At 38.0% G+C, this 12,509-nt stretch overlaps 1 protein-coding gene across 1 annotated transcript in view; it reads left to right on the top strand.

Moving 5' to 3' along the window:
• Positions 1 to 12,509, top strand: part of LOC136849273 (osmotic avoidance abnormal protein 3-like) — a 162,722-nt gene that overhangs the window by 81,973 nt on the left and 68,240 nt on the right. The window contains exons 7-8 of the mRNA XM_067122569.1: positions 2,902 to 3,132; positions 3,590 to 3,729. Of these exons, the coding sequence (XP_066978670.1) occupies positions 2,902 to 3,132; positions 3,590 to 3,729 (371 nt within the window). The remainder of the gene's footprint in view (positions 1 to 2,901; positions 3,133 to 3,589; positions 3,730 to 12,509) is intronic.

Raw genomic sequence — 12,509 nt, 5'->3', positions numbered from 1 at the left:
TGTATGCTGTGCATTATGGGCAAAAGAGGTCAACGTCCTCGCCATTGTAAATATAGAAAGTATCTGTCGTGATGGCAGTTTTCCCTGGGTGTTCATACTTTGTTCAACCATTAAAGGATGAGCAGGACAGTGAGTGACTTGTTTTATTTAAAAGGACATCATATTCTCTCTCTCTCTCTCTCTCTCTCTCTCTCTCTCTCTCTCTCTCTCTCTCTCTCTCTCTCTCTATGGTTGTAAACCTCTTGCAAATTGTGAATGGTCTGATAATGATGAACATTTCTCTCTCTCTCTCTCTCTCTCTCTCTCTCTCTCTCTCTCTCTCTCTATATATATATATATATATATATATATATATATATATATATATATATATATATATATATATGTGTGTATATATGTGTGTGTGTGTGTGTGTGTGTATATATATACATGTAAACATTACATTCTGACAGGGGCCATGAAGAGATAAATATAGAATTTTGAAGACGATGCTGGAACAGGATGGCAGCTATACTATTTTTAGATGTAAACATTGGCGGCTCAAACTAGAGATAAGCCACATCGACATTCAAGAACAACAAGTAATCATCATTCTTATGTGTTTCAAACTACGTTCAATAGTTAAGAAATTATTGTCGATATGGCTTAATTTTCTCTAGGGCCGCAATTCTTTGTCTAAAAATAGTATAATTGTCGCCCTGTCGCAGCTCATCTTCAAAATTCTAAATTTATCCGTTCAAGGCCTCTGTCAGAGAATGATGTTAAGTGAATTCAATATGGACGTCCAAGGTCACAAGAAAGAAAAACTCCTTACGACCACCACCAATCCAGTTCTGTTGAGATCCTTGTTCCCCTCTCTTCCCCCTCCCCTCCCCTTCCCCCCTACCCCCTCTCCAACAACCTTCCCTGCTTTAATGAAAGTTGTAATGTTACCCTCTTCACCTTTTCTATGATTCTAAACGTCTCCTCGTCTGTTCAAGTATCCTCATTTGACATTACCGAAAATAGACCGGAGGTGTCTGTGACTCATTTGTGCAAATATGGCACGTTGCATCCTCTCGTTCTTTTGGCCCTGTTTATTTCTAGCTTACACCGCTCGCCCGAGGAATAAATTCGTGTTCTGCTGAATATTTACGAAGGAGAATCCAGATCTGTGATGGCTTTTATAAGCACTGGTCTCCAAGTTGGAGTTATTGATTACTCTAGTTTTGTAGACCACTTTATTCATTTCTTGCTTGCAAGGATTTGTTTCTCTATTCATACACGCTTGCTATTCCCCCGTTTACTACAGAGCTAATGCCATTTTTTCAGGTTGGCGTCTTTACATTATTTTCTTATGAAGGTGTTCTAAAGAAATCTAAGGACTCTGTACGTAGTTTTAGTTTTCTGTAAAAGAAAACTATTGTGCCGGCTTTGTCTGTCCGCCCTCAGATCTTAAAAACTACTGAGACTAAAGGGCTGCAAATTGATATGTAGATCATCCACCCTCCAAACATCAAACATACCAAATTGCAGCCCTCTAGCCTTAATAGTTTTGATTGTATTTAAGGTTAAATTTAGCCATAATCGTGCTTCAGGCAACGCAGCAACACAGGCCACCACGGCCAGCTGAGAGTTTTATGGGCCGCGGCTCATACAGCATTATACCGAGACCACCGAAAGGTAGATCTATTTTCGGTGGCCTTGATTGTACACTGCACAGAAAACTCTTTTACTTGTTTGAAATTGAAATTGTTTTTACCAAACCCTTTTTGCAGAAGTAGCCTCTGAGCTTAATAGATATCAGAATGTCTTACACTATAGCCATATATAATGATGGGTTTTTGCTAAGGTGTCAGTTTACAATTAATGCATTTTGCGGATAAATCCCCAAAATTGAATGATAAATCTAAAGTTCGGATAACTTAGGCTAGATGTCATAAAATTACTGTTAGCTTCGGGACATCCTGAGTATTCTATTGTAGGCTTTATTATTATAAATGTCATTGTTACTTACATTTTGCCTCTTATCTGAAGGCTAAACCCAGGAATCATCTGATAAGCTGGGAGCCTAGTGTACCGTATATCGTACCGTACAATGAAATTAGCTAGATACGTGTAAAAGACTGTTACTTAACTTATGTGTATCGTATTTAGTTTCTCTGTTGCTCGTTTCATTGTGTCATTGATATTATCAACCTTACAAACTTTGCACAAAAGAGAAATGACAGATAACGAAAAATTAAGGGGAAAGTGAGACTTGGGTTTTGAATCGTCCACATTCTTCTGCGGAGAAAATTTGTTTTTAAGTCTGAATTAGAAAATTTAATCTGATGCCAGACATTGTTAACTTTAATGCTCAGTCCGTCCTGGTTTGCAGATATTACATCTTGCCGTGCTCTGGGTTGTGCCATGGCTCCTGTACCTATGTATTGTTGTCTCGACTGGTTTTTGGTATGTTATATTTTGAAAAAAGAATTTATTGAATACATAAATTTCCAGGATAATTTTTTTTTTTTATATATATTTCTGTTCTGTAGAAACTTGGCCTGAGAGTTCTTGGTATACCAGACATAATAATGGCCCAATGAAAATGTGAAAGCACTCTTTATGAATAAAACACAAAAAAATGAAAGAAATTGGCAGACCAATGCAAATTGGCGGAACTTCAATAAATGAGAGAATTTTGACAGACAAATGTAAATTGACGGAACTTCAAACAAAAACATGCAAGAGATTTACAGCCGAATGCAATTTGAATTGACGGAACTTCAAACACAAAATGAAAGAATTTGACGGAACTTAAAACACAGAATGCAATAAATTGACAAACAAATGAACACTAACGGAACTTCAGACAAAAAAATGATGAAAATTGACAGAAAAATGCAAACTGACAGACCCTCCTCCCGTTCATTCCAGGTCTGTCGCAGCATCCAGTGCACAACACTGTCGAGTGCGAGGACCTTATGGACAGGGGCTGGAAGAACAGGTCCGTCGGAGCCACCCTCATGAACGCGGACTCCTCGAGGTCGCACTCCATCTTCACCATCACCCTCGAGATGATGGAGACCACGGGGGCCAACGACGCCATCCGGAGCGGCAAGCTCAACCTCGTAGATCTGGCCGGGTCCGAAAGACAAGCGAAAACCGGTAATGTTTTTAATTCAGACCTCGTTTGTTAAATATTGTGGCTAGTTTAAGTGGTTTGTGAATTATTGTTACTAAATAAAGTAGTTTGTGAATTACTGTTACTAAATTAAGTAGTTTGTGAAATGTTGCTAAATATTGTATTTTTGGCGTTATGTATACATTTCAGTTGCTGTATTATCTGTGATTTTTATAAGAGATTCCTGTATATTATTAAAAAATGGCATTTGTTTACAGTAAGTTAGAGTTCTCTGCTAATGAAATGGCCTGTGATAGTTCCTTATGGGATTTAAATTAATCACCACATATGTACAATTCCTTAGGAATGTAAATCCCCTAATGAACGGAAATCCCAAGATTATACTTTCGTATGAAAAATCCCTAAAAATCACTAAATCCCTATTGTCCATATTAAGAAAAACCGCTAACTTCTGCTTCCTTTCACCTACCAATTTTTCAGGGGCATCTGGGGATCGCCTGAAGGAGGCGACGAAGATTAATCTATCCTTGAGTGCCCTTGGAAACGTCATATCAGCTCTGGTCGATGGCAAGAGCAAACACATCCCTTACAGAGACTCCAAATTGACGAGATTATTACAGGTAAGGAGTTGCTGGATTCGTGAAAGGTCAATGATAATCCTCTGTCAGAATGATCAAGAGGTTAGCTCTTGTAATTTGGTTTTTCTTAATCTGCCCAGTTTTATGCTCTTTGCATTTACTGAAGGAATCTTGGTCCGGAAGAGACTTAGCTTCGGTTCGGTTGGTTTTAAGGAATGCAAACACGTTGTTAATGTTACAGACAGATGATGAATTAAGTTGGTGGCACCAGGTTATTCATTTGTTCCTGCATGAACAGTATGTAAAAATACATGTATGCAAAGGACTAGGATTTGAATGAGCTCTTCCCTCCAGTATAGATACTGTACCAACAAATTTATAACTTACCCCAAGAGTTAATTACCTTCTTGGGCACATATAAGCTGTTCTACTCACGATTCGAACCTAAGTAAAAATAACGGTTTTCAAAGGAAGCAGTTGACCTTACCCGCTTCACCTCCATGTGATTTTGAAGGTGCCACTTTGACTTGGCATCGAAAGCTTAGTTTTTCACATTGCATTTTCAGTTTCCTCTATATATTCGTAATATGATTCTTTTTTATAATGAATGTATGCAGCATATTTGGTTGCAATGTTCAGATGACCTCTTGGTGTCTATATATATAGTACACTTGAGTGTATACAGTCCTCTATTCTAAGTCCTTCTACAGTTGAGGCCAATTTGAAAGTAAACCTAACATGGAATCACATGAAATCAGGTTTGCTGATATTTGACAAACATTCTTCATGTTTCTCTGTTTAGAGACCCGCACGGGGGTAGTGCCGTCAGCGCACCTCATGCAGTGCACTGTAGGCAGTGCTTGAGGTTCTTTGCAGCGTGCTTTCGGCCCCTACCTGCAACCCCTTTCGTTCTTTCTACTGTACCTCCTTTCTTATTCATTTTCTTCCATCTTACTTTCCACCGTCTCCTAACAACTGATTCCTAGTGCAACAGCGAAGTTTTCCTCTTGTTACACCTTTCAAACCTTTGACTGTCAATTTCCGTTTCAGCGCTGAATGACCTCATTGGTCCCAGTGCTTGGCCTTTGGCCTAATTCTACATCCAGTTCAATTCTATTTAGAGAGTTCGCATGACTATAATTTTAGAAAGAGTAAACCTACTTCGTTTCTCCTCGCAAGAGAGCCACCGCCCCCACAAAAGAGGAACTTACGCAGTTGCTACACAAGACCCGTAACCGAATCTTCTGCTGTGTCATGACATCTTTGTGTAGACCAAAGTGACGGCATAATTACAAAGCCGAATTCTTAGACATATTGACGGGGACCTCGGCGTCCGTTTCTTGGCATTTGCGCACGTGTAATTTACTGATGTGACGTTGTTACGTAACAGAGGCTAGATGGTTCCTTTAGATACAAGTATCAATTTGTAACAATGAAGGAGTGTTGTAGTTATTGCGAAGTAGTTTAGCCAGATCGTTGATTCACTCTTCTAGATACTCAGAAGGATTTGTTCCTAAGTGAGAGGTGAAAACATGAGTAATTCAGAGCAAGATAAGTGGAGAGTTTGGTTGAAGGAAACCGAAGGAAGTGGGGGAACAGCCAAAGGAGAGAGGGACCCTTTAAAGAGCCAGTAGTTCTCCTTACAGTGCGCCGTCCACGTTGCACCGTTTGCGATAATCTCTTGCGTTTTATTGAGGGTTAAGATTTATTTATTTGGACAGAGAAGTAGTATTTAGCTTTATAAGGACAGGACTAAGGTAAATGTGCAACTAGGAATAGGACTAAGGTAAATATGCAACTAGGAATAGGACCAAGGTAAATATGCAACTGGGAATAAGACTAAGGTAAATATGCAACTAGGAATAAGACTAAGGTAAATATGCAACTAGGAATAGGACCAGGGTAAATATGCAACTAGGAATAGGACCAGGGTAAATATGCAACTAGGAATAGGACCAAGGTACATATGCAACTAAGAAGAGGACCAAGGTAAATATGCAACTAGGAATAGGACCAGGGTAAATATGCATCTCGGAATAGGACCAGGGTAAATATGCAACTAGGAATAGGACCAAGGCAAATATGCAACTAGGAATAAGACCAAGGTAAACATGCAACAAAGGAGTAAAACAGAATTACTGCTATTGAAAGAAACTTGTTTTTACAATAATTTGCTAATTTTTCTGCTGGTCTGTTAGCATACTTACTCACAAAGTAGCTGTTTGGGATCTGTTAGATTTATCAATCGTAATTAATTGTTTTTCCATATCAATTATCGAATATTCATTATCCCCATCCAAAAAGTTTTTATTTGAATTTCACTTGTTTGATTGTTTTTCTGTTTCTCTAGGGAAGTTAGGACGGCGGCTTGGATCAGTTGACGGTAGATCAAAATCTTTTACACTGCATTGAACTCACTGATCAGCTTTCGTCATAGGTCATTTTTAATATAAGGGGTTTTATATCGTTCCCAACCCATTAAAGTTGGATGGGATTTGTGGAGGCATCCACTTAACAAAGTGACCTGTTAATTGACCTTTACATAGTTATAATTGTTGTAGTTAATATTAATCAGTCTCCTAGATATTAACATCCAGGGGCGGTGTGATTAATTAAAATTTAGCGGAGTTTTGTATAATGTATAATGAATATAAGCCGACCGATAACGCAGTTTATAAACAAATTTCCGTAGTGAAGTTAACCTTATGTAACGAAATCGGTTTCGTGAAGCTGGGTTACAGTATGTACGAGTATGTATGTACCGTACACTAGTGCTGTAATTACGGCAAATACTTTGCTTTTTTTTAGATATTCAAACAAGTATTTCTGTATTTATTTGCAGTGTTTATCTGAAGGTATGATTCTTGTAATATACCGAGTTGCAGCGGTATATTATAATTTTTAGTGTGAATCTCTCTCTTCTCTCTAGTCTCTCTCTCTCTCTCTCTCTCTCTCTCTCTCTCTCTCTCTCTCTCTCACAGATAATTGCTGATACTTGGTTCATAAAGTTCGTAATAAATCTCCGTTATTCGGAAACACACACACACACACACTCTCTCTCTCTCTCTCTCTCTCTCTCTCTCTAATCTCCGTTATTCGGAAACACACACACACACACACACAGATAAATGCTGATACTTGTTTCATATAGTTCAAAAAATTATGATATAAATCTCCGTTATTCAAAAACTATAATAAATCTCCGTTATTCTGGAACACGCACTCTCTCTCTCTCTCTCTCTCTCTCTCTCTCATACATAGCTGATAATTGTTTCATATTGTTCCTAAAATTATAATGAATCTCCATTTTATTCCTCTCTCTCTCTCTCTCTCTCTCTCTCTCTCTCTCTCTCTCTCTCTCTCTCTCTCTCTCTCTCTCTCTCTCTCTCTCTCTCTCCGTCAGATAATTCAGATAATTGCTGGTACTTGTTTCATGTGATTGTTAAAATTATGAATCACCATTATTCTCTCTCTCTCTCACTCTCTCTCAGATAATTCAGATAATTGCTGGTACTTGTTTCATATGATTGTTAAAATTATAATGAATCACCATTATTCTCTCTCTCTCTCTCTCTCTCGGGTAATCGCTGGCAATTGTGTCATCTAGTATGTAAAATTATGAGGTTTCTCTTCCACACTGTATTTATCTGATGATATATTCATATTCATGATGGACAATAAAGCCAAACTTCGCCGCCAGCACTTTTTTTTTTTTATGAGACGTCACGATGACTGATGACGTCATCGCAAGCCCTGGCCGGAGTTCTTGGAAACGAGCTTGGAAGTAAACTAACACTCTCTCTCTTTCTCTTCTTCATTGATTGCTCTTTCCAAGGGTCGCTGTGACGGGATGGTCTCATTGCTTGGTCGAACGGAGGGCTTTTCTTAGGTGTCCCCTAATTTTTGTATGATTGATGTCTTCAAGTCTACAATTTAGAGATAGTTTATTTACTTTAATAAAGAACACATGTCCATCTGATTTATACTTTAATAAGCTTTTCCCAGATTGTAATCAAAACGTCAAAATTATTAGATCTAGAGGTTTCTCTTGTGTGGCTATCCCAGAATGGGTGCCTTCAGAGAAAAACGGCACTATAGTAGGTGCGACATCCATGCTATAATTGTTGACGCCTCTGAGTTTATAAAAGTCTTATGTAACCTCATACAGCTGTGAAAGTTTCATGTTGTATAAAAGTCTTATGCAACCTTATACAACTGTGAAAGTTTCATGTTGTATAAAAGGCTTATGCAATCTCATACAGCTGGGAAAGTTTCATGTTGTATAAAAGTCGTATGCAACCTCATACGGCTGTGAAAGTTTCATGTTGTATAAAAGTCTTATGCAACCTTATACAACTGTGAAAGTTTCATGTTGTATAAAAGGCTTATGCAATCTCATACAGCTGTGAAAGTTTCATGTTGTATAAAAGTCTTATGCAACCTCATACAAAGTTTCATGTTGTAAAAGTCTTATGCAACCTTATACAACTTGTTTCATGTATAAAAGGCTTATGCAACCTCATACAGAAAATTTCATGTTGTATAAAAGCTTATTCATACAGCTGTGAAAGTTTCATGTTGTATAAAAGTCGTATGCAACCTCATACGGCTGTGAAAATTTCATGTTGTATAAAAGTCTTATGCAACCTCATACAACTGTGAAAGTTTCATGTTGTGTAATGGGTGGGAGTTCGATAAACTACTACAACTATTTTGTGGCTCTTTATTTTGTATTTTTGTAGAGTTCACCCCATGCTTCTCTTTTCCCTGACTCATATAACCTTTTCTCCTACTAGCTGAGTCAGCTTCACCCTTGGAGCTTAAATCTTTTTTTTTTAATCTAATCGTCTTTTCGGTTTTCTGTATAATTCGTGGCATATACGGCCATAAGCTTCCATCCCCCTCCTTTGTATGGAAAAAGGGAATGCTGTACAGGTTTATTGTATAAGATCCTTTCTATGGGGTTGACGATGTACACTAATGAATTTTGATAGAACTGGCTAGTTTCGTGAGGAACGAGAAAAAATCTAGTGGTTTTTTTTGGATGAGTAATATGAGAACATCATTATTGATTTTATGACGTAGGATCTTGTTCCGTTATGATATTGATCGCTCAGAAAAGGTTAAGTCAAGCACATTACAAAGAATACCTTTACGAAAAGTCACCTGTTCAGTTGACTAGTTATTTGCCTCCTTGTTACTCACGAATCGAATAACTGATTCCTTCACCTAGTATGGATTAGTATTGTAAGGTGCAGAAGGTACAACGATAGCAGTACTGAAAATACATTTTAAAAATATCCTCAGTAGACCATTTTGATGTATATTTTGTATTGGGGTAATTTGGAGCAACATGAAAATCAACGACCTGAAAAGCAGATAGATACAAGGAAAGTAAATTAAAGGAGAAACTGAGAATACAATCATTTCAAGTACTTGAGTAGATATTTATATACTTCAAAGATTATAAATGGATGAATTTTGTTAGTGAAAAAGATTAATATACACTGGCTTCTCATGGAGCAAGAGCCGGTGCTACCAATAGGTCAGCGTAATCTAACAACAACATGAATCTAGATTGACGATTAACACAGATTCAGTTCTCTCCTTTTCAATATTTACTCATTTTCATTTTTGTCATCTTAAACACTAAAGCTGAGATGAACTGAACTGAATATAGAATTTAGGCCAAAGACCAAGCACTGGGACCTATGAGGTCATTCAGTGATGAAGCGGAAGTTGACAGTAAAAGGTTTGAAAGGTGTAACAGGAGGAAAACATCGCAGTTGCACTATGAATCAAGTGTTACAAGAGGACAGAAAGTAAGATGGAAGAAAGAGAATATGAATGGAGGGGTTGCAGCTAGGGGCCGAAGGGACGCTACAAAGAACCCTAAGTTATGCCTTCCATCTGAACTTCGGCCTTCCTCCTCTTCTTCCATTTACCTCCGTGCTCATAACCCTCTTACACACAGGACTTTATCTCTTGATTTATACATTCTGTATTAAATAAAATCTGTAAGCAGAGTCTGAAGCTTTGAAAAAATAGACTCAGATTCATTTATTTACTTTTACGTTACAGCCTCATCTTTTCCCGAAATGAAATCGACAAAAATAAAAACACTTCTCTTCCGAATTGACGCCCAGCGACCTTAAGGGACAGATTTAAATTCAAATATTCTTCTTCGCAGTTTCCGTCATTTTATTTTATTAGTTTGTCGTTAGGCCGAACTCTTGTCTTGAGTATCAGAACTCATTTCTGAGTCATGGACTAATATTGATATCACGGCGCTACCCTTTATTTATGGAGGTAATGGCGTGTGATAGCAACACTTCCTATGGGGCATCACTCACTGGGAATTCTAGCTATACCCTTCAAGTAGCCTGTGATGGCAAGAGAGCCTTGTATTAGTGCGTCTATCAAGGTCACTGTTATGAATCAATATTTTTTTTTTTCTCAAGTGCGTGTGTCAGGAACTTACTGCTTAAAGAACTGTGCTAGCTTATACACAGGAGGTGAATATTCTATTGAATATTTTGCCTTTCGTAAACATTAGATGCATATTCACTAGTCAATAAACAAAAATAAAGAATAGAAAGAGGTACTTGGGAAAACTAAGAATTTCTTGTTAAAAATAACATTTATAAAACGGAAAGCACAAAGAAGTAAAACTTTTAATATAGTATATATGCTTATAAAGATATATTGGCATATATACAAAATAAATCGAGAAAGACTGACAGATAAATAACCTCACAAGAAGGAAATGTAGGCAGTCGCCCACATTGATTCTTGGAACTGAATGAAGCATTGGAACCCCCTTCTTCCTTGAGTTGACAACTTATCTCTTCTGTCATTAAGACGCGCGCATGCGCGCTCGTGTCATTACGACGTTCGTGCAATAATAACGGTCCTTCACATTTCGCATGTCATGCGTCCCCTCCTGGTTCTCCTCTGTCCTTCCTCATTGCATGTCCTAACACTTCATACCTGAGGAGGAGTCTCTCTCTCTCTCTCTCTCTCTCTCTCTCTCTCTCTCTCTCTCTCTCTCTCTCCCTGAGCACTTGAGTCCTCTCTGTTCATAAATCTCTCTCTCTGACCTTCCACCCTTAACTGTGGCTGGATGAACGCTGGTTTTCCTCTAAGGTCTCTTGTTATTTGCGATCTGCTGAGTTTTATGGATTCCCTTGACCTAATCACTAACGAGATATTATTATACAGTCCTTCCCCCTCTTTGTTTGGATGTAATTTATTGCCGAATTATATTTTTTTTCTTTAGTTTAACAGTCGTCACGTATGGTTACATGCGTTAGTCTGTTTGCACGTGAAGGATTACCGGTTTAATGGCCTAAAGCCTGATTCTTGAACGATGTCTTGAAAAACTGTTTAATGTTTCCTACATTCATGTATTTAGTTCTGTCTTCTTTGTCTTCAGCTTTACCAGTTTCTATATGGGGTCGCTGTTTCCTATCAGCTTTCTGCACCTTCCTCCGTTCAGTGGATTGCATCTTGACTTCTTAATTAAAACCTTTCTCCCGCATGTCATTCGCTATTTTATCCTTCCATCTGAACTTCGGCCTTCCTCTTCTTCTCCTTCCATTTACCTCCATGCTCATAACTCTCTTACACACATGACTGATTTATACATTCTGTATTAAATAAAATCTGTAAGCAGAGTCTGAACCTTTGAAAAAATAGAAACAAAATCATATATATACTTTTACGTTACAGCCTCATCTTTTCCCAAATTCGACAAACATAAAAACACTTCTCTTCTAAATTGGCGCCCAGCGGCCTTAAGCGACATTTAAATTCAAATTTCGCGGACGACGGCCGTACGCACCATCACGACGACATTTGAATCCCCTGCTATCACAGCGGCATGATTCAAATCGAGCAAGTGTCGCGTTAGATCGAAGTATCCGACCAGGCGGAAGTTTTTTTTTTTTTTTTTTTTGTATATTCTTATTGCCGTTCGTCACGCGAGATTGCTAACGTCGATTAAAAATAATAAATCTGGGACACTTCTAGCGGAAGGTCGGTCGCATTGTGTCCTCTAACGCCGTTTTTTTCTTTTTCCTGATTGTTGCTGCTGGGACTTGCGGGATTGAATTATTATTATTATTATTATTATTATTATTATTATTATTATTATTATTATTATTATTATTATTACTGGTTCTTGATTCGTTTTATTCATTAGAAAACAAGATTAGCTTCGGAAACATTCGTTTCTCAGATTGTACTTTCCGTCCCACTGTAGCTGCTATCGGTGTTGCAAGTAGATTGAAGGTTAAGCTTCTTGTTAAGCTTGATTAGGGTTCTTTGGGTTGGCCTCGGCCTTCCTTTCCCCTGCAGAATTGCCTGATTAATTTTATAGTTTTGAGTTAAGAGGACCACTGTTGTCATAGGAACGTTCGCGATTCAGGTAGGATTTTACCCACCAACATGTGTGCTGGGTAATTCACTGAGGTCCTTTCTTCTTACTTCTTGTTACGGGCTTCCCAAGAGCAAGATCCTGTGCTGGCATTAGGCCAGCTAAATCAGCAGCAAACAAAATTCACACTTCCAGTTGTCTGGAGACTGGAATTTCCCATTTCTTTGGGTGCTTCTGGGTAGTATTAATAAGTTATTAATGGCAGAGTTTTTGTGTCAAGGGTATTAACAATTTATTTAGGCCAGGTTTCTTTCCTTTTTTTACCTTACGGAGACAGACAAAGGTTGCTTTTAGGAACTTTGCTTTCCAAATGGACAGGTAATTAGGTGCCCTTCCTCCCATTTTTATATACGTTACGATTGTAATTAGCACAGATTTAGGTGAT

This window comes from Macrobrachium rosenbergii, chromosome 20, assembly GCF_040412425.1.
Source record: "Macrobrachium rosenbergii isolate ZJJX-2024 chromosome 20, ASM4041242v1, whole genome shotgun sequence".
NCBI classification, from domain to species: domain Eukaryota; kingdom Metazoa; phylum Arthropoda; class Malacostraca; order Decapoda; family Palaemonidae; genus Macrobrachium; species Macrobrachium rosenbergii.
Note: the sequence above shows the minus strand (reverse complement) of the source record. Positions and strands in the feature narration are given on the sequence as shown.